The 27520-nt window shown below is 39.0% G+C and overlaps 1 protein-coding gene across 10 annotated transcripts in view; it reads left to right on the top strand.

The window, feature by feature from the left end:
* The window catches only part of CDIN1 (CDAN1 interacting nuclease 1), a 241057-nt gene that overhangs the window by 96310 nt on the left and 117227 nt on the right, over positions 1-27520 (top strand). For all 10 annotated transcript variants that reach the window (XM_089309417.1, XM_089309413.1, XM_051822094.3 and 7 more), the window contains exons 6-8: positions 13894-13973; positions 14328-14377; positions 18727-18794. In XM_089309417.1, coding sequence (XP_089165543.1) covers positions 13894-13973; positions 14328-14377; positions 18727-18794 — 198 coding nt within the window. The remainder of the gene's footprint in view (positions 1-13893; positions 13974-14327; positions 14378-18726; positions 18795-27520) is intronic.

Genomic DNA, 27520 nt, shown 5'->3' on the forward strand with positions numbered 1-27520 from the left:
CCATTGATTTCCTCTCCTGATCTTGATCTGGAATCTTCTTTTTACCTGTGATTCAACTCTCCTGCTGGGCCCAATGAGCATAGATGAGAGAGCTCAACTTCATTGTGTCTCCCTATCTTTACTCTGCAGAGAATAGTAAGTGTCATGACATGTTTCTTGCTAATAATTGAATTGGAACTCCAGAAGGGAGGAGGGAATAGCAATGGAAAGTATGTTCAGCTCTTATAAATAAGATGTGTTGATCTAGACTATTTAGGTTTGCCTTGGAGTACTGTGGGAACAGTGTTGGTGAATAACCTGGTAATTAGGAGGGTGACTGGCTAAGTCCAAGTCATGCCCCACTGCCAAGGAGAAATGGGACTTTAGGCAAATTATTTAAATTCCCATGTCTTGATTTCTTCATTTATGACACCTTGTAGGTACACTCTGAAAATTCGGTGACTCAACACAGGTGGAGTTGAGGTTAATACCAAGTATGTTGAAGCATGTAGTATATGTTCTCTGGGTTTTGTTGTTGTTATTTTACAAATGAAAACTTGTTATTAGGTAGATTGAGTAACCCTATTTCCTGAATGCTCAACTGACTTGGTACAAATATTAAACTATTTCCAAAATTTTAGAAATTTGAATATAATGTTTGTAGATTTTCCCATAGCTGTATAATGCCACATTACATAATACCATAATAAATACTGCATTCAGGTTTACATGATATTTTGAGTCATTTACTTAATTATATTTTTTAAAGGAAACATAATTATATCTTACATGTTATAAACTGTTGAGAATCATTTGATATAAAGTACTTAAAAATAATACATAAGTGTTGAAAAAATATATTATGGCCTAGTAAAGTCACTTTACATGGCTGTGTCTATAATATGCACTTCTCTTTTGCAAGACATTCTATTGGGTGCTCTCAACATTTATCTAAAGATCCGCTGTTCCCTATTGCATCTTGGTCTGAATTTCCTGAAAACAATTACATGTTTTTTAAAGTCCACTCTTCAGTAAAGACAAAAGCTCAAATTAAGTCACATCTATTTAGATACCTAAAATTTGCTTTAAGAGTACAGAATAAGGCCAGCATTGTTGTGTAGCAGATTAAACAGTTGCCTGCAGTGCCAGCATCCCATATAGGTGCTGGTTCGAGTCCTGGCTGCTCCACTTCTGATCCAGCTTTCTGATAATTCTCTTGGGAAGGCTGTGGAGAATAGCCCAAGTGCTTGGGTCCCTGAACCCACATAGGAGACCTAAATGAAGCTCCTGGATTTGGACTGGCCCAACCCCTGCCTTTGCAGCCCTTTGGGGAGTGAACCAACAGAGCAGATAGAAGGCCTTTCTTTGTCTCTCCCTCTCTGTCTCTGTGTAACTCTGACTTTCAAATAAATAAAATAGATCGAGAGAGAGAGAGAACATAGAAGTAGGTATATAGAACACTTAGGTAGAGCTTAATTTTAAATAGCTTTCTCTTTCATTTGTCGATTTCTTTATGAAATGCTTCGGCAATTTATCGAGTAGCAATTTTGCACAAAGCAAATCTGCAGTGATAACATAGAAATATTACTGCTTACAGGAAAGTTGCTAACCAGTTTCTTTAGTCTTCAAGTAAACCCTGTGTTCTTACAGAGGGTGATTTTGCACAACAAATAGACAAGTGTATCTGTCGCATTCAAGTTTCTCAGGGGAGAAGCAATTAAGAAAAAAAAAAATCTAAAACATCTTCTTAGGTGGGTCATCATGAAGAAGGTTAAGAAATGTCTAAGTCAGCCAAATTTAGGGTCACATGAAACTGAGCCTGAAATTTGAAACTTAAGAGTTTCAAACAAGCGGTCAACTTATCACCTTGAAGTGATCAAAAGATGAGTCTGATTCTTCCTCCTTGTAAAAGAGCTTGGATATCTAAAGACAATGCTGAGGAATTACAGCACGTCTTTTTGTATGCCAGGTGAAACATCAAGTTTTTAAGAATGTGGCATTGTCTTAAATTTTACCATGCTGTTCAATCTCTTGTCAACAGTTGACAAGTCAGATGCCAAGTGATTAGTAGAAAATATGAGTTCCCCCTCACTCCACGAAATGAGATGGAAAAACACAGGTGGATTGGAAAAATAATGGCAGGCTTTAACACAAGAGGCAAGAATTGAACAGGGTCTTGAACTTTTTGCCAAAAAGTAAGATGGAAAAAAAAAAATTCTGGATTAGGAAGATGGGGGTGGGGGAGGTGATCTGGGAGGAATTGTGTTCATGATCTTAACCAGGTGGTTAATAAATATCAACTGACACACATTTGGAGTGTAAGGGTTAATAGTATACAGTGAGTGTAAAGCTGCAAGTTTCCTGAGATGAGGTTCTGAAAAGTGAGAACACTCCTACTTGGAGGCATCTTCCCCTTGTCCAAACATGATACTTTTACACTTGATGACTGTAGTCTATTTCTTACATGGTTGTGTGCTAGTTACAGAGCAGAATTGAGTTGTCCCTAAAGGATTCCCTAATGTTAAAAGGTATATCTTATTCAAGTTGTCAAATGGGATCGAACTGACTTAGAGATCACTCTTGTGCCGTGGGAGAGCTCATGAAGCAGTGCCTGGAATTCCTGAGGAATTCTCCACTATAAGGATAAGTAGGGCTGCTGTGGGCCACTGGTGATATGAAAATTGTTCAGGAAAGACACAGACTAGTAAACCCCGATAGAGATGTAGCTTGGGACCTTCATGACTCTGATGTCCAAAAGTCTTAAACCAGCAGTCACTGTGAACTAGGCTTTGCTTTGGCGTTCAGCCTCCGGAGCAACCACAGTAAGTCCTTCCCTTACTCATCCTTGGTTTTCTCCCCACTCCTGTCATGCAACTCACACCAGCCCTCACTGATTTCCCTATTATGGTTAACCCTATGTATAGGCTTGGATTAGGGCTCTCAACTCTATGTAGTCTTACTTTTGTTTTAGTGCAGATAAAACATGTTCTTTGCAATAGGCAGAACTTGCAAGGGGCTTGGCATCACAGATGATTCACCTGCATATTTGCTTCAGTACCTTCTAGCAGTAGCTGACTGCTTACCTGACCTTATACTAAGGAGAGTAGGAGCTATAAAAATGGATGTGATGTCAGTGATTTTTGAACAGTCTTTACTTGCTTGATTGCTGATGCTTGAAATGCCCCTAGCTTGGGTGGTGGGGCATCTATTACATGGTTACAGAGAAGACTTAAACTATACCTCCCTTCCTCTGAGTGACAGTGTGTTAACCTGATACACAAGAAAGTGGAAAGGACTTTTACCAAGTTCTTTTCTGAAAACAGTTTTGATAGTGGATTGTACACTAAGCGCCACAAAGCAGTGTGTGTATGGATCAGGGAGAAGGGGTAAGAGATAATCTAGTACTGCCAGATTCTTCCTGTTAAATATATTCATTTCTGGCTGTCTCTTCAAGGCTATGGCAATATATAGTTGATAAAAACAAGCCCCTGACTTCATATACATCTCATGAAGTCATTCTTTATTTGTCTTCTGGACAATAGAGAGTAATGTTGTGCTTATTGCTAACGCAGCCTAGGAAGGCAGAAGCCAGCCCACACCATCATCTAACACCAGCCAAACAGTGAAACAGTTTGTGTAACTGTCCAGGTCTCAAATAGATAAGTGCTTTATAGTGTGTTATTTCATTTCATCTTTAGAATAGTTCTGCAAAGTAAGCACCAGTGTTATTCTCTTTTACAGACAAGGGAACCGAGGGTCACAGATGTTAATTTGTTGAGATACCATGGCTAGTAGATGTCTGGCTGATTCTAGACTCTGCTGGCAGACACTATCCATTGTGCCTCTGTTGTTTGTTTGTTTGTTTTGTTTTGTTTTTTTAACAAATTATTTATTTTATCTAAAGGCAGAGAGAGAGAAAGAAAGAAATCCACCCCATAAGCTGGCTCATTCTCTAAGTGCCTATAACAGTCAGGGCTGGGCCAGACCAAAGCCAGGAGCCAAGAACTCAGTCAGGTTTCCCATATATGTGTCAGGGACCCAAGTACTTGAGCCATCACCTGCTGTCTCCCACGGTGCACATTAGCAGGAAGGCAGAATTAGAATCAGAGCTGGGACTCTAATACAGATACTCTGAAATGAGATGTTGGTATCCCAAGCATTGGCTTAACTGCTATGCCAAATGCTTACTCCCATACTGCCCCTTTTTGAAAGCATTATGCTACAATTTTCAAAGTTCCCCTATCTTTTAGAAAACAGTTTTCTTCTTTTAAAGAAAATGTAAATAAAATTGTAGCCTTATTACATGACTTCTAAGCCTAGATCATAAATAACTTTAAGCTTCTGCCTACTTCTTTGGGATGCTTATTCTTGGAACCTGTCCACCATTTCAAGGAGAAGTCTAAAAACAGACCTTAGGGAGACCCACCAGGTGAGAAGCCAGAGTTCAGACTGGGCCAAACATGGAAGTGAGTTACCATAAAAGTGAGTCCTCGAGCACCCGGATAGTCCACCCTAGTAGAGGCCACATGGAAACAGGCTGTTGCCACCGAGCCTAGCCCAGCTGCCCGGTGATGAGCATGCTGAGAAACAGTGGCTTAATGCACACCTCCAAAAATAAGTAGCAGGGTGAACATTATATTTCAGACTCAACAGGTAAACTGATTTTCACAGAGAAACAAGTTGTATTGTTTTCCATTAGCATAGAACTTTAGCCTAGGATGCACTGGCAGCCTTTGGAGGAATCAGGATAATTTTTTATTTTCAAGCCATCAATGGTCATGGTTCCTTCACCCTGGCCCAGTCAGTGTCTTGGAACAGAGAGACCTTAAGAGGAGGGTTAAGAATCTACCTACCTTTATTTTTTGGGACTCCCAACTTCTTGGAAGGGACCTTTTCTATTTGTATTTTTAAAACTGTATCTTGGAGCCGGGCTGTGCCATAGCAGGTAAAGTCAGCCATCTGCAGCACCAGAATCCCATACAGACACCAATTTGAGTCTGGCTGCTCCACTTCTGATTTAGCTCCCTGCTAATGTGCCTGGAAAGCAACAGAAGATGGCCAAAGTGCTTGGACCCCTGCTTCCATGTGGGAGAGATCCAGAGGAGGAACCTGGCTCCTGGCTTCAGCCTGGCCAAGCCTCAGCTGTTGCAGCCATTTGAGGAGTGAACTAGCAGATGGAAGACCTCTTTTTCTGTCTCTCTTTAACTCTGCCTTTCAAATAAATGAAATAAATAAATTAAAAAAAAAAAAAAAACTAGAAACAGGTATTTACCTGAGCTTCTTTAAAAGGTTTTCAAAAATTTCTACAGAATGAGCAGAGTGAGTGTTTGTTGGTGGGCCATATTTCTGTGACAAAAGACATAAAAGTGATCAATAGTTGTTTAAAAATCTTTTTAAATACATAGTGAAATATAAGCAAAAATAAATTAAATCTTCAGGGGCCAGAAGTTGAAAGAGAATATATATCCAGAGTGGTAAATAGGGATGGTTAGATTTATATGTAGATGTGAGGGGACTTACAGCTTCCTCGAAGGACATTTGTACAATCAGGAGCTGTATGAGCCTCTGTATAGAGTTTAAACCGTGTGTGGGGGGCGGGGGGAAGCTAGGGAAACTGCACTTGCATGGAGACAATGTCAAGGAAGCTTGCTCACTCTTTATGGCCTTGTGTTGAATATTAAGAGGGAAAAGAGAAATTAGAAACAAGTCAGCACCATTTGTGGATTTGGGTCCAAATTTACACTCTTGTTTACTGCAGGAAGCCCAAGCTAAGAAATTAACAATAAAACTGGTATCTGCAAAAGTAAACATGAAACCGCTTTGTCATGGTTCCTTCCACAATGCAGGTCAGACTATTCTTGCTGGAAATAAGTTCACAGTAAAAATTTATAAATCAAGCAAAGGAACTGACTACCACAGGAAAGATAGACAGAGAAATAGGGCAGTGATGGAATGGAGATGAGAAAATGAAGACATTGTAAATTAAATTATGAGACAGAATATATCTACATATATATACACACACACACTATAAAACAAGTCTAAAAATAATACATGCATATTAGTTTATTAAACAAATTCAAAGACAAGCTGAATAGAAGAAAGAATAGGTGGACAAAGAGCAGATAGATTTTTTTAAAAAATGAAAATTAGACATGAAGTATTAGTCATTGAAGTTAAGAGCTCACTAGATGAGTAAAAGGCAGCATTCCCATAGTATTCGTAGGGGACTGGATCGAAGACTCCACTTCCATACAAAAATCCACAGATGTTCAAGTCAAATGAATGGCATATTATTTGCATATAATGTAAGGCCTTGCTCCTGTATACTTTAAATCATCTCTAGATTACCTATAATACCTAATACTATGTAAATGCTATGTAAATTGTTTTATTTAAGGAATAGAGACAAGAAGAAAAGTCAGATGCAGTGTTTTGAAAATATTTTTGATTTGTTACTGCTTGAATTCATGCATGTGGAACCCCTAGATACAGAGGGCCACCTGTATTAAATTATACAAAAAGATGAGATGAAAATTAGATTGGGGCCAGCACTGTGGTACAGTGAGTTAATGCCCTCGCCTGAAACGCCAGCATCCTATATAGGCACCGATTTGAGACCTGGCTGTTCCACTTCCCATCCAGCTCTCTGCTATGGCCTGGGAAAGCAGTACAAGATGGCCCAAGTCCTTGGGTCCCTGTACCCACGTGGGAGACCTGGAAAAAGCTCCTGGCTCCTGGCTTTGGATCAGCGCAGCTCCGGCCATTGTGGCAATCTAGGGAGTGAACCAGCGAATGGAAGACCTCTCTCTCTCTCTCTCTCTCTCTGCCTCTCAGCTCTCTATGTAACTCTTTCAAATAAATAAATAAATCTTTAAAAAAAATTAGATTGAAAGAATTAGATTAGAACAATGATGAGTTAATTCTAGGATAAATCTAAGGAAAACACTTTTCTTATAGCACAGGATGAAAAAATGAGAAATATGAACACTTTATCAGAGAAGGAGACTTAGAGGATAGAAAAAAACTAACAGGTGTCTACCATAAGAATTCCAGAGGAGAGAATGGAGGCCTAAGCCATAATAACTCAGAATTATTCAGATTAGACTCAAGTCTTATCATTTGGTTCATGAAACATAGTTAATACTAAGCAGGTTAAGTAAAAATAGGTATGCCTAGGTTGAACGAAACCATTGACTATCAAAAAGAAAATGACAAAATCATTGAATATAAAAGAATATTCTAAAAATAACTGGAGATAGATAAACAAAGTACATATGTAGGGATTATTGTTAGACTGATAGTAGAGTTCTCATTAGGAGTAGTAGATACCAATACAGTAGAATCCTATCTTGAAAGAGTTGAATTGGGCCGGTGCCGCGGCTCACTAGGCTAATCCTCCGCCTTGCGGTGCCGGCACACCGGGTTCTAGTCCCGGTCGGGGCACCGGATTCTGTCCCGGTTGCCCCTCTTCCAGGCCAGCTCTCTGCTGTGACCCGGGAGTGCAGTGGAGGATGGCCCATGTCCTTGGGCCCTGCACCCCATGGGAGACCAGGATAAGTACCTGGCTCCTGCCATCGGCAGCGCAGTGCGCCGGCTGCGGCAGCCTTTGGAGGGTGAACCAATGGCAAAGGAAGACCTTTCTCTCTGTCTCTCTCTCTCACTGTCCACTCTGCCTGTCCGGAAAAAAAAAAAAAAAAAAAGGAGTTGAATTAAAATAACCACTAGCCAGTAATTGTATACTCAGCTATCCTACCATTCAAGAATGATAACTAAGTAAAGATATTTCCAGACAAGTTAAGACAATGAGGTTTGACTACACAGTTGTCCCAACTGAAAGCACTAATAAATGGGATACTTCAGCAACAAGAATATTACACCCAAAAGTGGAGAGTAGCATTTATGAAGCACTGCTGAAAAAGGAGATTAGCAAACAGATGGATAAATCAAAGAATTGAATATTTTAAGAAGTGGAAAGCAATGATTAGGGTTCTACAGAGAACCAGAACTAACAAGATACATATAAAACTGAGGGGAATTTATTACAAGGAATTGGCTTTTTTTTTTTTTTTTTTTTTGACAGGCAGAGTAGGTAGTGAGAGAGAGCGAGCGAGAAAGGTCTTCCTTTTGCCGTTGGTTCACCCTCCAATGGCCGCTGCGGCTGCCGCGCTGTGGCCAGCACACCGTGCTGATCCGATGGCAGAAGCCAGGTGCTTCTCCTGGTCTCCCATGGGGTGCAGGGCCAAGGACTTGGGCCATCCTCCACTGCCTTCCCGGGCCACAGCAGAGAGCTGGCCTGGAAGAGGGGCAACCGGGACAGAATCCGGTGCCCCGACCGGGACTAGAACCCGTTGTTCCAGCGCCGCAAGGTGGAGGATTAACCTATTGAGCCACGGCGCCAGCCAGGAATTGGCTTTTGCAACATGAAAGTTAGTGAGTCTCTAGATCTGCAGTTGGAATTTGGGGAGCCAGGAGAGCCCATGGTGTGGTCCTAGTCCCAGGCTGAAGGCCACTAAGCTTGAGACCCAGGAAAAGCAAGTGTTTGAGTTAGACTCCAAAGGCAGGGTGGGATAAACAGATGCCCCAGCTGAAAAGCAGGAATTCTCGTTAAGCTTTTTAGTTCCAGTCTGAACTGGACTGTGAGGACTGCTCACATTAAGGAGGACAGTATGTTGGTTTTTTTTTGTTGTTGTTGTTCAGTCTGCCAATTCAAATGTTAATGTCATCCAGAAACACTGTTACAGACACTCCCAAAGAAATGTTAGACTGCTGTCTAGCCATCTTTGTTCTGTTCAGATTGTCACAAAATTAATGTGTGTTTACAAACAGAAGAACTGGGATGGCCTGGAGGTCAGTGGGGAGAGGGTGACTCCTGATTGTAGGGAGTGTGTTCTGAATTCCTTATCTGCAGAATGATGAAGCAGGTACAGAAAGAGATGAGATATTCAGTTTAAATTTTTCTTTCAAAGGACTACAAAAGCACTAGATGTAGAGACAGGCATTTGACTGAGTGTTGAAGAAGCCACTATGGATTCCTGTGTCCCACATTGGACTGCCTTGCTTCTATACCTGGTCCTACTCTTGATTCCACTTTCTTGCTAATTTAGACCCTGGGAAACAACGACTGTGATTTCTTAAGGATGTGGGTTGCTGCCACCATTGTGAAAGACCTGGATTGAGTCCTGTCTTTTGCCATCCTCAGCCATTGCAGACTTTGGGGAGTGAACCAATGGATGGAAGCGCTCACTCTTACTATCTTTCTCTTTGCCTCCCTAAATAAATAAATAGGAGTCAGTGTTATAGTGTAGCAGGTAAAGTCACCGCCTGCAATGCCAGCCTCCCATATGGTTGCCAGTTTGAGTCCTGATTGGTCTACTTCCAATTTAGCTCCTGGCTTCAGACTTACTCAGCTCTGGCCATTGCAGCCATTTGGAGAGTGAACCAGTGGATGGAAGATATCTCTCCCTCTCTCTTGCTTTGTAACTCTGCCTTTCAGATAATTTTTTAAAATATGGTAAAAGATTTAAATAAATTATAACAATAGCTAGTAAAAGAATAATTTAGTAAACTTGAAGTAGAAAATGGGGAATTAATGATGAGAAAGGATAAATTAAATGAAATTGGAAAAAATGGTGCGGTAGAGCCAAAATCCTATTTCTTGAAAATACTGGTAAAGTAAGTCAACCTCTAGCAAGACTAATAAATGAAAAAAGAACGTTTGCAAAAATTAATAATATCCTATCTAAATTTACTACGGTTTCCTAAGTTAAGTTGGGGTGGTAGATGCATGGATATTTGTTATGAGCAGGTCTCCAAAGATCATGGAAAATGTACATTATCTTTTAATCCCATTTTTCCATGAACCTTTTGAAGTTTCCTAATATTATGTTCATGAGTCCTTTTTTTTTTTTTTTAAGATTTATTTATTTATTTGAAAGTCAGAGTTACGCAGAGAGAGGAGAGGCAGAGAGAGAGAAGTCTTCCATCCTATGGTTCACTCCCCAACTGGTCGCAATGGCCGGAGCTGCGCCGATCCAAAGCCAGGAGCCAGAAGCCTCCTCTGGATCTCCCACGTGGGTACAGGGGCCCAAGCGCTTGGGCCATGTTCTACTGCTTTCCCAGGCCATAGCAGAGAGCCGGATCGGAAGTGGAGCAGCCGGGTATCGAACTGGTGCCCATATGGGATGGGGGCGCTTCAAGCCAGGGCGTTAACCTGCTGCACCACAGCACCGGCCCTAAATCTTTTTTTTTTTTTTTTTTTTAGATTTATTTGTTTATTTATTTGAAAGGCAGAGTTAGAGATAGGCAGAGGCAGAGAGAGAGATTTCCATCTGCTGGTTCTTTATATTCAAAATATTTCACAATGAGTAGAAGACAATCTTAGCCATTATGCCTTTTCCCAGGCATTGCCTATTGCCTGTCTTTAATGTGCTTTCACAGATACCACTTCTCTCTTGTGGATTTAACTTCAAGTGACTCATGCATTCCTGCTTAAAACATGCTTGGTAGAAATTCAAATCCCATCCGTTGGAGCAGTAGCTGAGGCAAACTGTGAAATCAACAGAATTCATGCCTCCAGAATGGTTAGGAAGAACAGGACTCCTGTCCGTGTGTAATCCGAAAAGCTGGATGCAAACTGGCCAGAAGTGGCCTAGGAACACATTTTCAATGTGTGAAAGGCTCAGGCTTTCCTAGGGTCCTCTGTCCAGGCACCCCAGCATTGTCCAGGTGCCTTTACTTTTCTGGCTTATTTGACTATTGTTGACTATTGGTGTCTGTCTGTCTCTCTCTCTCTCTCTCTCTCTCTTTCTCTTTATGGATTTATTTATTTGAAAGGCAGATTTAGAGAGAAGGAGAGTCAGAGAGATCTTCCATCTGCTGGTTCACTCCCCAAATGGCCACAACGGCTGGGGCTGGGCCAGGCCAAACCGAGAAGCCAGGAGCTTCTTCCAAGTCTCCCATGTGGGTGCAGGGGCCCAAGAATTTGGGCCATCTTTGCTGCTATCCCAGGTACACTAGCAGGTAGCTGGATTGGAAATGGAGCAGATGAGACTCCAAACGGCACCCGTATGGGATGCTTGTACTGCAGGCGGCTGCTACACCACAGTGCCAACCTCACCCATCATCATTTTGAGATGGCCCAAGCTTCGGAAAATGTGCATAAAAGTAAGTGTGCACTCTGATTTGTTCCAACACAGTGGCAGACTTTTGTGAAGTCTTAGTGGCAACAGCCACATGTGGACAGCAGGTATGTGCTGGGTCTGGAGCTGATACTTTATAATCCTATTGGAGCTTTCTCTCCTTCCCTAAAAAAATGCCAAGTTGCAAGCAGAGAGTAACCATTTTGCTACACTTAAATTGAATATGGACTGAGTGTGTAGCTTTTTTGTACCATTCAACATATTCAAACTATTTTCAGACAAGTTTTTTGGCTCTGATTATTGATCCTGATGAGCACACTATTCTAAAATGTATACTATGAGGTCTGGTACTGTGATATAGTGGGCTACATAGCATCCCATATGGACACCGGTTCATGTCCCAGCTGCTTCTCTTCCAGTCCAGCTCACTGCTATGGCCTGGGAAAGCAATGGAAGATCTTCCAAGTGTTTGGGCCCCTGCATCCACATGGGAGACCCAGAAGAAACTCCTGGCCCCCAGCCTCGGATCAGCCCAGCTCTGGCCATTGTAGCCATTCGGGGAGTGAACCAGTGGATGAAAGACTCCTCTCTGTCTCTCCCTCTCTCTGTCTGTAACTCTGCCTCTCAAATAAATAAAATAAAAAATAAAATGTATGCTGTGGGGAAAGTTGTTCCATCAGTTTCTTATTTTAATACTTACCCCCACCACCACCTTAAAAAAAATTGCCAGCTCTTTTTTTGTCTTGGATTCTTATTGTCTGTCTTCTCTGGGGGAAAAAAAAAAAAAAAACCTTTGTTTTATTAATTTATCAATGAGTTTGCATATAGTCTGGTATGAGGTCAGTAATTTTCTGTAGAAGAGCACTTGTGGTCATATTCTGGGGCCACTTCTATGTTTTCATAATCTTTCCTCATGTGAGAGAGTCGGCCGTGTAACGCCGTCGCCATGATCAGGTACATGTGGAGAGGGTGCTGCCCTTTCCTTGATTCTCTGCTAGTGTCATGGCAACGTAAAAGAATGGAGGTGCCCTGTCTGGGGACTGAGCAGCAGACCAGAGAACGTACTCTCAGACCAGGTGACTAAATGTGTCAGTGACTGCTTTGGTTTCTTTCACTGGCCAGGCCTTATAATCAAGTTGAGAAAACGAAATGAGTTTCCTAGGTACATTATTGCCCATCTGGTGCTGTTGCTACCATGAGTTTCTTTTACCAGAGGACAGTTTGCTGCTGCACATTCCTAATAGTTGTACCAGTTATCCATGGTGCTTTCAGATAAAATTGAATCCAACCTCGGCTTCTGTGAAGCAGATGCCTCAGTCTGATTGTGTTCTTAATCATTACTTAACCCTGATGGAATCGCTACTGTGGCTGTTCTCTAAAGTAGTGTTTCAGGTAGTCCACATAATACCATCACTTTCTGCAGACGAAGACATTACACTTGAAAGGCTGCATAACTTGCCCAGGTTGCAGAGCCAGTGGGGGAAATGGGACCCAAGAGGGCAGCTCCAGCGATACTCTTAGAATGTCTCTTGGTCTCTCACATCTCTCCATGTGCAGTGAAACACAAGTTTACAAGTGGCTCTTAAGTACCTAAATGTTGCTGTGAGCATGCAGTTAGGTGACTAACAACAGACCATACTTGTGCTTCATTTCTGGTTTGTGGACTCAATACTATGCCTGTGTGACTAAGATGTAATCTCCCCATTGCATTCCACGGTTTTTACTAACATTTATCGTATTTGTCTGTGTTCCTATGGTACTGAACTTCGGAACATAACAATAATGTAAAAAACTTAGACCACTTACCATCTCAGAATTTGAATAATGTAGATCTGTGGTCTGTGTTCATTTTATTAACTAAGTAGTTATTCAGTATGCAGAGGAACAGACCCTGAACCATGTTGCTAGATTTTTGATACTGATTCCACTAGAGGACCCAAAAGAATTGATTCCTAGGAAACCCCTGTATGATACCCATCTGGAAGCTTGCATTCCTGCCATGCATCAAGAGGAATTCTGGCCACCTTGGCTGCCATGTGCCTACAGTGAGCAGCTGGGGTCTCCTACCTGCTACTCAAAGGATGTCCTGCGATAAAATTTCCTGTATTAGATGCCCCCTTAACACTTCCCTTCTTCCATCACAGTTCTCTGTGAATTTGGCTTGATTTGTAAGTGAATGATGCATATTTTGGGTGAAAAATTCTTATCTGTGTACCCACACCCACACAAGTGTTTTGTTATTTAAAATTCAATTGTCATTCATTTTTACCTACCTTCCTTATCTGTTGAATGGACATTTTTTGACAATTGATGAGAAATATTTTGGAAAGGTCTAGAATACAGTGATGCTTTATTGGGTTAAAAGTTATTTTTATCGACTTCTTTGAAGTATTTTGTTTGCTCTACTTAAGCTCCCTGTGTACATATTCTTGGTTATAAAATACCTACCTTCAAGAGGTAAGTGTTTTCTCATCATTTTTGTTGCTTTTTTTTTCCAATGCTAATTTATCTGCACAGACACATATGTTTCAGGACTACACTTGTTAATTTACCTTAAAAAACTGATGTCATCATCAAATCTGGCAATGTGGCTTATATACTTTGCAAAACGGTCTAATTTAAAGCTTCCCTTAGATGCAAAAAGTGTAAAAAATATTACTAAGTTAACATTTTCATTTTCATGGTTTGTGTATATGTAGGTATATGTCACTTTTCATGCTGCATTAAAAGTGTGTTGGCTCTCCGCTAATAGTTCATCTCTTTTCTTCTGCAGCCTCGAAGTCTGTTATAAATAGTATGCTACGGGACCCTTCTCAGATTCCAGATGGAGTTCTAGCAAATCAGGTCTATCAGGTATTAATCACAGCTGTCTATTTTCAGTGGCAATGCTGTTATCTGCCTAGCAGAGTAAAGGATTTTAAACCTCATTTAATTACTGTCATCATAAACTATCACTGAGGTCAGGGTGCGCCATAAATGGCAATGCAATATTTGTGAGAAGAGCATTTCACTTTTTAATAGCTTGCTTTTATAGTGAATAAAAAGCATGCAATTTTTGTTTTCTGTGATTAAATCTGAACAGCCTTTTAATAGCTTTCTTTTTTGGGGGGTATGGGGAGAAAAGTAATTACTGCTTTTAGGATATTGTTTACCATAATAGTTCCTGCAGTTGCCCCACCCTAGCCCCCTTCTCTTATTTGTCTGCAGTGCACTGTGAACGACTGCTGTTATGGACCACTGGTGGACTGCATCAAACAGTATCCTTTCCCATAAAATTTTAGGTGCACAATTGACGAGCTTAGACTCAGTGGAGGAGATGTGTCTAGCTTAACCTGACATAAAGTTCTGCTTCACAAAACACATTTCATACTCTTCTATTTTACATTCAATCAACTGGAGGGTCACTGCAGACCATTTTTTCCCAGAGCTTAGGAAAAATCAGATTGGCCACAGGAAGATGTCAGTTCAGCAGTTGCGCGTTTCACCTGCTTCTTGCAAACTGCTTGGTTCTCAGTGAGTTTAAAGATACAGAGTCATTAGGCAGATAACATACCACCTTGGAATGTATCTAACCATTCCTATGATCATTTTAAAAATATAGTAAAGTTCCATTTAAAATGAGCCAAATTCAGTTGAGTTCACTGGAGTAAAATTTGAAACCTGGGTTAAAGGGCGACGTAATTAAAATGCTGCCAGAGACCATCACATTTTAAAGGGCAGTAGATTCTTAATGGTTAAATGCTGATTATAATCTGAACTATCATTTGGGTCCCTAAAAATGTATTTAGAGAAACTAACCTAACTTTTTCCTCTGGACTGAATTTAAGGTTAGAAGAACAGATGTTCAGTCATTCTTCAGTGAAAGCATGGAGATCACTAGACAGATAATGGTTACTTGTTAAAACAAGATTGGGGGGACAGTAACTATTTCAAGACATAGGATATTATTCATCAATAAATTTAATAATGTTGGCAACAGTAACAGTTTTGATCATCCTTGACTAAAATATTATTTAAGTGACAAATAATTTGTAATTTTTATGAAAATAATTTCTAGCGGAGCTCATGAGTCTGAAACCTCTTAATAATAAAAACATACTGTTCCTTGCATAGGTTCTATTAGCGTAAATGGCACTGTGACCAGTTGTGACTCATTGATTGCCATTCAGGGAGATTTTTGTTGAGAGCCCTTGCAAGTCAAATATGTTGGTGTACCTGTGTGCGCATGCACGTGCATGTATGTGTGTGCTTATGTTCCACTTTATTCCTTGTTTCACAAAGGCTTTGAGTCAGTGAAATTTTCGGTAAATAAAACCACTCACTTTCACAGATAAAAGCTAATCTTTGAAAAATAATCATGTAAGAGAGCCCTCTTGCAAGATTATCCAGTGCCCAAGATTATTACTTTAATAACAAGTGCAATATTGTCACGAGTTTGCTGTTTTGTTAAACCCAGATGAAACTGCGCTTCTATTTTCAGTATAAAATTAATGATGGTGTTAGAAGTTGTAGGAGTGCCAACCTCATGTTGCTACAGTGATAAAGTTCAGCACACTCATATAACAACTAACACCATCTCAGAGTATCTGGGGCTGAATTACATGTTAATTTTAAAGCACATAAAATAGTTAAAAATCAATTTAAAGTTAAGGTTTTAAAAGCATAATGTCTTTTGAAGGATTGCATATTGATTTTAAATATAACTATCTAATTATATATGCATGGACTAAAGTATGAAGTCAACTGCTTTGTAAATGCCAGGAGGCGATTTTTCAGTAATAGTTGAGATGCTTACGGGAAACCAGATTGCTGTATTGCTGGCGAAGAAAATGGCTTGTGAGGTTATTTACAAGTTTTGCCCCATGGTCACTGCCATTTATCAATAATAGGTATTATTATAGACAAAGTCTAAGTGTTTCTGCTTATAGAGCATTATAAATTCTGTTTGGAGTATTTTCCTTACATTGTTGCCATCTTTTCCTTGACTTTTTTGGCTGTGTTATTGCCAGTAGAATTTAATGAAGTACATGATTTCAATTGATAAAGATAATGATGTATGTCTGTGAATTGCCTTCACTACTAGATTATAAGATTTTTTGCAGTTCTATTCTGCATATTGCCAGTTAAATTATAGTTTTTGCAAGCTTTATTTTCTGGACCTCACATTTTATATATGTTTACATCAAGCAAAGCATAATCAAGAAGTGTATCTTTCCAAAATTTTAAACTGGTGATTGCTTTTGCCATGCAAAATCAAATAGGCTGGAAAGAGTATAGGGAAACTGACTTTATCTTTGCATTGAAGTAGTAGCAGTTTCATATAATGTAAATACACTTGCATGGATGTTTCCTAGACTGATCAACAGAAATTATTTGATTTCACAGTAAATAAAAATGATTGGCTTTCCGTGGGAGTGAAAATGTTGCTTGTGTGTTGTTCTAACATTGCTTGCTCTTAGTAAATCACATTATTTTGTAAGAAAGAAAGCACACAGTTAATGAAAAGAATAGCACAAAACCCTTTTACTCTGTTATGAAAACATTACCTGTTGGTTGATAAGTAGAATAAAGTAAATTGTTTATTTACTAAAAGCATAGGAGCAAAGAGTATCTGTTGTTATTGTACTTTCTCTTTCCTTTGGTGTCTGCTCTGTTTCTTCCTATGTAGTCCTGCCTACTCACACCTTTTGCTCCACAGCTCATACTCAATAGGAAAAATGTGAGAAATCAGCCACCTCAGCTTAGTAAAGCTTTGACTCCAGGACACAGCTATTAGACAAAGGTCTAAATGGAGGAGCAAGGAATGGTAATGATGCAGGAAGCTTCAAATGCTGTGGGTTTCATTTCTGTACCATCAGTAACCTCAGTTTCATGATTCAACATTTTAGATGTAAATAATTTACAACGATAAAAGTGAGAGCACATTTATGTGGAATAGAAGTAAATAATTTAGTTCTAAAATGTGGGATGCCCCTAACAATGAGAGACCATTGGGAGGTATTCATCAGATGTGTTCAGTGGACTCTGAAAATGTGAGAAATTCTATGATTTAAAAGTTTTTTCCTTTTTTTTTTTTTTTGGTTTCCAATTAGAAATTCAGTAAGCACAGATATGTGCAGTGGAGGGGAGATAAAAACAGGAGGAATGCAAAGACTGCAGGAGTAACTTAGGGCTTGACTTGTTAGTGGATGTAAATGACCACATCTCTTGAAATAAAAAAAATAATAAACCAAAAAAAAATTTAAATAGTATTCACCAGTTTAAATGTATATGTTGATGAAGGGATGAAGGTCAAGATAATTCTGTAGGATTTTTTTTTTTTTTTTTTTTTTTTACAAATGATATCAATTTTGTTTGGTTTAACCTGAACTCTTGCAATCCTGCAGAGCATCAGTCTCTGGTAAGCCAAGGAATGATGTAACCATGTTGATGTTATCAGTGGAATGGAGAATGAAGATAATGATTCAGATCATAATTATTCTGTTCAACTGAAGTACCAGAATAGGAGAACACCCCTTTTCAGATTTTATGAAATCTCCTCCCTTTGGAAAATAGGCCAGACTTGCTAGTCCCATTCTTGATTTCATTGTTAGCCAGCCAAGGGACCTGCAGCAAGTTCCTCAGCCTCCCTGCACCTCGCTTTCCTTGACTCTAATGGGATTGATGATAGTGTCTACTCACGTGGCCATTGTGAAGGTTAAGTAAAACATTATCTCAAAGTGCTCAGCACAAAGAATTTGTTCTTGGTATTTGAGAAAAATTAGCTATTATCAGTTATCATTAAATAATGTTAATACCTTTTAAGAAGCTGTATGGCAATCATAAACATAGGATTTGCAGAGATCTCATCTGCACTGTCTGCTTTGCCGCCATGAATTGGCCTTGTGCTGGTTTCTAAGTTTCAGTTTCCTCATCTATAAAATACAGTTTATAATGACTGTAAGGATGAAATAATATACATAAGTTGTATAATACAGTGTCTTCCACGTAGTAAGCAGTGCAGATATTTATGTATTCCTTTGTGTATCTGTTTGCACATATATGTTATGTGTATACATGCACACCCATGATAAAAAGACTTGAAGCAACTTCTGTACCCATGCCCTAATCCGCAGTTCTCTACAAGCTATCTATCATTGCATACATTCTCAAAAATTAGATTGTCTGGCTTCCCAAATCAGAGTGTCATCAGTAGTAGATTGGAAGTGAAACCAAGGAGCCACCGGATGCTGGCTCCATGCTAAGTTTCTAAGGTTGGAGACTCATAGGGGGCAAAGGCTGGTTGGCATTCTTTGCTGCCCCTTGTAAGTGCTTAGTTAACATGTACTTGATTGAATTGAGTAACATGCAAAACAGCTCTGCTTCTTTTCAAATCTTTGTTTTCCAGAATATGTGTAAGCATGACAAGAAAGTTCTATTGAATCATTTAAATGAGACGAGAGATGCGTGTAGAAATCCCTTTCCTCAGAGATGTGGTTTAAAGGTGGAAATGTTTATTATAATTACCCTGATTCTCTATTGCATCTCAAAGTATAGACCTGGTAATGAACATTTTCCTGGTGCTGTAATTTTGTATGCATTCCCCTCCTTAACTGAAACTCCTCAGCGCCATTGGTCATGAGCATGAAGTCCTGCTGAGAGACTTGCTTCTAGAGAAAAATCTTTCTTTCCTGGGTAAGTATTGTTCACCTCTCTAGCTTGTAATAGCTCCATGAGTACTTACATATATATTTTTAAAATCTTCCACTTGCAGTTATTATGTACTAAAGGAAGAGTGAACGATGATTGATGCTGTGCATGTTATCTTTTATTGATTTAGAACTGAGCAGGAACTCAGTTACCTAATCCCTATATATCCAGCCCATGCACAGGCTTGCAATTAATATTTTATAGAATAAGTGGCTGAAAAAAATGCTTTAATATCTGTTGCAGTATTACTTTTGGTGTCATGAGATATTAACCATAATCTAGGCCTTATGAGAGAAGGAAACAAAAGAAATATTGTCTATAAAATGCTTTATATATTAAAAAGAACAGCTAGAAAAATTCATGTTAGGTATGATTTTGTCATGTATGGAATAAGGTCATCCCTTTATTTGAAAGCAAAATATTAAACTTTTATTATTTTTATGCCAAACATTAATTGTCATCATAGATCTAGTACAGGATTTGGAAATTCCACTCGTATGTATGTGTTTGCTTGCCAATTGAGAATTCTATTACAAACTGTTACTTTTTTGAGGACATCTCTTAAGCATTAGAAATTAACCCTCAAAGGACATTCATGTAATAACTGATCATACAAACCATAACACACTCCACAACACAGTGAATGAATTCCTTTTATCCATTTTAAATGTGGCTATTTGTAGAGGTTCCATATGGATCATTTTATTATACAGATCTGTGTTATGGAGAACTGAAGAGTCTGCAAAGTATATTTTTAGGACAAAAAAATCAAAACATTGGATTATGTAATTTTTGTCACAGAAAGGGTAAATAATTTACCAAGGAAAGTCAAATGCAGAGAACTGAATGATTTTATGTCAAGCTAAGAAAGGATGTTTATAATAAAGCCTTGCAGGGAATCCACTCCAAATCTTAGTGGTCAGTATTTTTATTGATAAAGTGGAAAATGGCATTAGATATTTTATAAGATGATAACTTAAAGCTGACAGATATACATTCTCTAGTTAGGGTTGAAGAAAGTTGATAAATTAGGAAAGTAGTCTCATTACTACATGAAATTTCAATATGTAGAAGCAGCTAGTTTTTTTTTCATATAAGAAATAGAATTGAATATTTGACCTATGAAAATAGGCTAATTTGGGAAGAAATTACCTATTAAAAATCTATACAGAGTGGAATACTATTTGGCCATAAAAAAGCAGGAAACCCTATTATTCGCAATAACATGGATGGACCTAAAGGAAATGTTGTTAAGTGAAATAAATCAGACACAAAAGACAAACACCACATGGTCTCTCACTCATATGTGGAATTTTATAAAAAAAAAAAAGGTGATCTCATGAAGTTTGAGATCTTAGTGGTTACCAGAGACTAAGGAGACATGGGGAAGGATGACAGGGAGAGATAGGTCAGGGGTAGAAACATCTGGATAGGAGGAACAGGATGTGGTGTTGTATGCCTCTGGTATAGCAGTGACTGTAGTTAACAATTGTATACCCCAAGATAGTTAGAAGAGAGGATTTTGAATGTACCTACCATAAAGAAATAACAGAAATTTGAGATAATGGATATATTATTTGTCCTGAGGTGATCATTACCTGAATTGATCATCAATACATGAGTCAAAACATTGTATATAGATTTTATGTGTCAATCAAAATTTTTTTAAATTTAAAAATGTAATAAAAGTAGAATGTATAATAGAACAAGTTGTAATGAGTGACCCATGTTGCAGTATGTGATATATTTCAGATCTATGGAATTCAGATAGTAGCATAAAATATCTGATCACATTGCTCTCTTAAATAGTGGCCAATTTGGCATAGCCAAATCTAGTTGTTTGCTTTAAGTCACCAACTAAGCAGTCATATTTTATTTTCAGAGTAACTTCTCTTGCCATCATTTGTCCATGGCCAGGCACACCTTCGGTCTCATTTCTTTGCTCAACCTGACTCTCCTCTGTTCCCTTCCTGCGGACCAGCAGATGTGATCTAAACTTACTTCTACATCCTCAGTTTACTGGAACTGAGTATGTTAGACTGGTTTCAGCATGGCTGATAAAAAACAGTACAGAAATGTAGTCAGGGAGTCATTTCCACTCTCATGCAAGTACAGAAAGTGGACTTAAAATTGAAATTGATGGCTCCATCAATTTTTCTGTGCTGTTGGATATAGAAGTAATTATTTTATGGACACACACCCAAAGATAATGCTTAACTGATCTTTAAAAATAAATGAGTTCTGGAGAAGTTTCGCTGATTCCATACAACATCAGTCCTGTTTTCAAGTATTTCCTCATCAGTATACAAAAAAGTTGCTAATTTATTCAATGCATTTTAAGTATTTTAATGTAGTACTGAACTAACATGTTTGTTTACAGTTAAAACATGAACATTTAAAGCCTTTAATGAAATATTGTTAGGAGGTTGTTGGTTTTTTAACTTGTAAATTCTCCTTCACAATGATTAATTAGTTTTGAAGTACTGTGCCAGGTAAGTTTATATAGATCATCCTTTTAAATACAGCTATGGAAAAATATTGATACATTAATAGACCTCTAATATAATCTTATTCTTTCTTGTTTATATGTGCACCCCTTGAATTTTATTGCAAAGATAGTACAAACATGTTTTAGTTTGATTTTTTGATGAGCAAAAGTAAAGTTTTTCTCATTCTCTCTGTTGATTTCTAATCTAGACTGCTTTCAAAAGACAAGTATTCTTATTGCTTTTTTATACTTGTATAGTAACTCTTTTTAAAGAGCTCTAAGATTTTTCATCCCATTCTAGATTTTCCTCCAGTTGTGCTCTACATGTTGTTTTATAAAATACATAAACTTATCTTACCAATAAAAGGGGAAAATAAGATAAATACCTTTTCTTTAATTTTTTTTTGAATTTCCTTGATTCATAGCCATAAACTATGCAGTTCCTAGGTCATAAGGTTTAACCAGGTGCAATAGGAAAGGTGAAAAGAAGAGTCCTTACTGTTGAAGACTTGGGTGGACTCATGTGGATTTATCTCACCTTGTAAACATATCCATCTCATACGTCTACAAATAAGTATGTTGTATTATGATCAAAGTTGAGTAAATAACTTTAGTTTCTCCAGGTAAAAAATATTTTCTACTTGTATGTTTTTTCCTTTATTCCAAAAATATGTTACTGAGTTGAATATTTCAGGCACTAGACACGAATCAGAGGGAATGCCTACTTCCATAGAGCTATGCCTGAGTGGGAACGCTGGTCACAAACATACACCTGTAGATAATTTCTGAGATATCAGTAGCCAAGAGCCCTTGCAATTCCTTCCTTCATTTATTATTCATTCAACTCCTGTTGAGTGTGTTCTCTACATGCCAAGAACACTACTAGTTACTATTTCTGCTTCTGAGTGCGCTTTGTGCCCTCCTCCAATATGCTCAGCTGGGCCACGTGCCATGTCTGTCCCAATGAGAATGTAGTTCTCTCTGTACTGCATCTCACTTAGTATGTGCCCATTTGATTGTCTTGATAATGAAAAGAAATGGACTCAAAGCTTTTGCCATGCTACATTTATTAAACCTATGAAAAATAGGTACAAATCATACCAACGGTCAATAGCTACCCTCTGCAAGGGAAGCAAATGCTGCTGCCTCATGAACTGTTTTACCTGGAATGATTATAGACTTTTACATGTTCATCTGTGCTCTCTCCCACACCAGAACCATCCTGCCTCCATGTACTTCTAGGAAAACTGGTTGAGTTCATTAATTTGGCTCTCTTACCATTGAGTTCAACTAGTCTTTTAAGTACATGCTATGGGCAGACACCATTAGAGATTTTTTAAAAAATAATTTTTTTCTCAAGTTGAATCAAACATAGAACCTTCCAGACAAATTTAAGTTTCAGCACATGTCAGTAGTTCTTCCCAAAGATAATTAATTTAGAATTAGATTCATTGATCAGTGTTTAAAGTCTCAGATGTCAAAACAGCCTACTGCCCGTTTCAGGCTTAAATGTAGCAGGAACTTTAATCTTCCTTCCTTCTTTCTTTCCATCCTTCCTTCCTTTCTTCCTTCCTTCTCTTCTTCCTTTATTTCTAATTTAATGTATTTATAAAACCTTTCCACATTTATGGCTTACTGTGTGATGTTTCATTATATGTATACATTGTGTAATATCCAATCAGAGTAAATATATTTATCCCTTCAAGCATTTAACATTTCTTTGTAATGAAAGCATCCAAAATCCTATCTTCTAGGGCTTTTTTAATGGAGAAATATATAGTCAGGGCCAGCATTGTGGTACAGTGGATTAAGCTGCTGCTTGAGGCACCTCATCCCCTTTTGGAGAGTCATTTCTAGATCATGCTACTCGGTTTCCTGTCCAGCTTCCTGCTAATGTGCCAGGGAACACAGCAGGAAATGGCCCCTGCCACCAATGTGGGAGACCAGGATGGAGCTCCTGGCTCCTGGCTTCAGCCTGGCCCAGACCTGTCTGTTGCAGCCATTTTGAAAATAAACCAGCAGATAGAAAATCTCTGTCTCTGTTTCTCTCTCTGTCTCTGTCTCTCCACCCCCCCCCGCCTCCCTTTCCTTTCAAATAAATCCTTTTTGAAGAGAGTAATACACAGTAAACTATTATTATTATTATTATTATTATTATTATTATTTTGGATAGGCAGAGTTAGAGGGAGAAAGACAGAGAGAAAGGTCTTCCTTCCGTTGGTTCACCCCCTAAATGGCCGCCACTGCCGGCACGCTGCGGTGATCCGAAGCCAGCAGCCAGGTGCCTCCTGGTCTCCCATGCGGGTGCAGGGCCCAAGCACTTGGGCCATCCTGCACTGCCTTCCCAGGCCACAGCAGAGAGCTGGACTGGAAGAGGAGCAACTGGGACAGAACCCGGCGCCCCAACCGGGACTAGAACCCGGGGTGCCGGCGCCGCAGGCAGAGGATCAGCCTAGTGAGGCGAGGCGCCAGCCAGTAAACTAATATTATCTATAATCACTCTGCCATGCGATGGAACCCCAGAACTTTTTACCCCATTCTAGCTATAACCCATAGCTCTTAATCAACCTTTTCCAAACCCACCTTCTCCAGCTCCCTCCCATATCTTTTCTTAAACTTAAATGGACTTATAAGAATTGTGATTGTCCTTATCACCTCTGATAAGCATTCACTCCATTTCCAATGTCAGCAAAATAGAGAATGTATTTTATCTGCTATTGGAGCTGTTTTAATTTATATCTCTAAAACGGGTAATGAGACCATGTTTTGCTCGGTTATATTCCTATTTTGGGTTTTCTTTTTCATTTTGTTTTGTTTTACCTTGGTTTTTGTGGGAATTTTGAGAACTTTCGACAGGAAAGCAAAAGAGGAAAGGGAAATAGTGGCAGAAAATGACAGCCTGTAAGGAAAAATACAAATGAGCTCATCCCAAAGACCAAGATAACCACTTAACCCTCTTTGGGCTGGCTTATCTCCAGGTTCGAGGGACTTTCATTAGTGACTTCCACATCCATGTCTGGTGCAAATTCTTGTTAAGTTTGGCTTAATAAGAATGCTTCTGGAGATATTTTATTCTCTCCAGTGGATGTTATCCTGTTAGTAGATGCTAACAAGTATTTTGAGTGACACCTGAGAGGCATTTGCTTTATCTCTGCCTCACCTGCTGTCCTCAACCCCCCATGTTAGCACCAACCAGCCCATTTTACATGGTTGCTTTTCATACATTCATATTATGCTGTGGGACTCCAGGAGCATATAATGTATAAAGCAAATTAGGCCTAGTAAAGGGTGTCCCTTGCTGTAAGAAATTAAGATCTTTGTTTCTAAGAGTTTATCTGCCTGCTGCTTTATTCCCCACCTAAAGCAACAGTGCTCTGCTGGGAAAGTGATTATGAGTGACAAACGGGATTATGACTTCAGGTGAAGAATAGGCAGTGGGAGCAGATGAGGTTAGCGTGCTAAGATTGCGTTTGCATGCAGATGTTAGCAGTAAAGAACAAGAGACTAGAAATAAAACATACGATTATATAGTCTGAAGGGAACTGAGATGATTGGGCATTTCATAAGAAATCAAACATTTTGCGTTCCTCCCTCAGAAGGTTAAAAATAAGATGCAGTTTTTAGACCAATAGGTATATGATGTTGGGATAAGAGAAGGGGAATTCAGGCTCTGTTGCTCCCTTCTGAAGTTACCCTCATAGTTATGGTCTATATTACTTAGTCCCTTTACTGAGTATGTTCGTGCATGCATCTCTCTGGGATTACAAGAAAAGAACCGCAGACTTGTGTATGCTGCTGAAAGAGCAAATGCTCTCTGGAACTTGGAGCAAAGGTTATCCTGTCCACCTAGGATGGTGATCTGCCCGCTTGTGTCCTACAGCCTGTCCCTCACCATTGCTCTGGATAGGTAACTTAAGTCTGCTGACCATTTGCTTTCCTGGCCACTGACAAGTTATCGGAACTATTTTAGTTGTAAGTGACAAAAATCCAGTCAAACTAGATAACACATACTGAAAAGAACTGACTAGTGTAGATATTCACCTAGGAAGTCCAAAGGAGGAAGTTATGCTTCTGCTGTGTCTAGAATCCAGGGGATGAAAGGTCAGTACCTTCCCTTCTCTCCACTTTGAGTCTTGGGCTTTTCTGTGTTGGCTTCTGTCTCAGATAACAAGGATGATCACTAGCAGTTGCGGCTTTGTTTAATCCTTAGAGTTCATAATCCTAGAAAAAAAGGTAGTGATTCCCTTTTGCCCCGTAACAACCCTCAGAAAGTTCTCTGATCTACTAGTCTGGGTTGAGGTCAAGTGTCTACCCTGATCTGGTCACCTTATTAAACACCCACTAGAATCACATCATGGGAGTAGGGAACAAAGCCAGACAGCGTGGCGTTGTCACTGTCCTTACAAAGAATTTGCTGTAAGTTAGGGCTTTGATCCTCACAACCAAAAGACATTAGGGTTAAATTAGTTACTGTTATTGCTGGATTGACTCCTTGATCGTGTCAGTGTGTGTGTGTGTGTGCGTGCACATGCATGTACACAAGCATCAGTCCATTTATGCAGGAGGTCTTTTTCATAGTCTCAGAACTGCTAATATACCTGTCTCTGTTCAGCATTGGGATTGGTTCAGAGATAAAAGGATCTGATATGTGACTGCAACATAAACAAACAAACAAAACTTGAATCAAAGGCTAAAATTTGGTCATTTCTTAGAATTTTGGAGTAAGACTCTCATTTCCATCGTCCCCTTGTTGTGTTAAGAAGAAATTAGCGTTATGCCTTGCATCACAGCTAGGGCCCTCCCAGCAACCTGTCCTCTCCTGTACCTTTTTACTCAGCCATACTGATATGTCCCTTCATGTGTGGCATCAAACAAAAAGGAGTTAGGATGACTTGGTGTCAGATACAGAAAAGTCTTTCTGTGGTTGATAATCATTTCTTCTGTGTGTCTTCAACCACCAGTCAGCAGGGGTTAGGCTACCTAGCGTCTCTTCACACAACTCCAGCTTCTTGACCTCCCATTTGTTTCCTATCTTTAGGGCTTCGATTTTCACTAGTATTGTCCCCTAAAGACATAAGCAAAGGACAAGGTCAGAGCAGTCAGTTGTAGTCCTTATTAGTGGCTTTGATAAGAGGCTTTAGGGGAAGAGGTTGAAACTAATGGCTGTAATGAAATTTTGGGTTCTGTAAAGATTCCATTTATCTGTTCCCATTCCGCCAGTCTCCCCATTAAATGCGTATCTGTGTTCTCTATACCTTTCACATGGTTTGCATTTCATACTAACATCTACTACTGAAGACTTGCTAACTTCTTAAATTGTATAGCAAAGGCTGTGAAACTCTCAGGGAACATAAAAATCTAGAGACCAACAATTATAGCTCCAAGTACAAAATGAAACACTGTTTTGCAAAAAAAAAAAAATTACACAGAAAGCAAAATACTAGAGTAGAAAAGATCGACTGTGGTTTTAATTTGTGTTGCTGTCTGACCTTTTTGCCTTCCCTCAATCTAGTAAGGATGCACCAGGTATTAAAAGGATTCTTTTTATCATACCCTGTATTTTAATCATATAGCATTTTAGAAAACTTGAGAAATTCATGGATAAAAGGTATATCAGAATGTTACTTTTCATTTCAAATATCGTGAACTGGAATTTTACACAGTTTCCTTCAGAATAACCATATTTCTTATGTTTAAAGCTTTTAATAAAACCAACCAAACAAAAGATGACCTAAAACCTTTTCTTGGTAGTTCCTCATGCCCCCTATGTTTCTTAAGTATATGTTAACTAGTTTCAGATGTGTGTTGTTCTCTGACTCAAAATCAGCCCTTTATTTTAAAAAAAGAAATTGTGTAATTAGGACGTAATTGCTTTGGATATTTTGGGTATTTAGAAGAGAGGGTAATTCAAAGGCCAGAGAAATTAAACTTTCACAATGTTCTTTACGCATCTGTAATTCCTTTTTAAAAATACCCTGTAAAGACAGGCCTGGTAACTTAAAAATAAATGAAGGTCTGTGTGTTTTTGAAAAAAAATTAACATCAGTTTTAACTGTGATGCAGGTTTAGTGATTTTTTTAAGTTAAATTTGAGGGAGGACCACTGAAGAGTGGGAAATCAAGAGATTATCTAGTGCATCTACTCAGCAGGCAAGTATCATCTAAAATAACACCTAAGGGGCTGGTGTTGTGCTGTGAAAGGTAGAGCCACCATCTGTGATGCC

Source organism: Oryctolagus cuniculus, chromosome 12 (assembly GCF_051225735.1).
Source record: "Oryctolagus cuniculus isolate XC-2025 breed Fujian yellow rabbit chromosome 12, ASM5122573v1, whole genome shotgun sequence".
Classification (NCBI taxonomy): Eukaryota; Metazoa; Chordata; class Mammalia; order Lagomorpha; family Leporidae; genus Oryctolagus; species Oryctolagus cuniculus.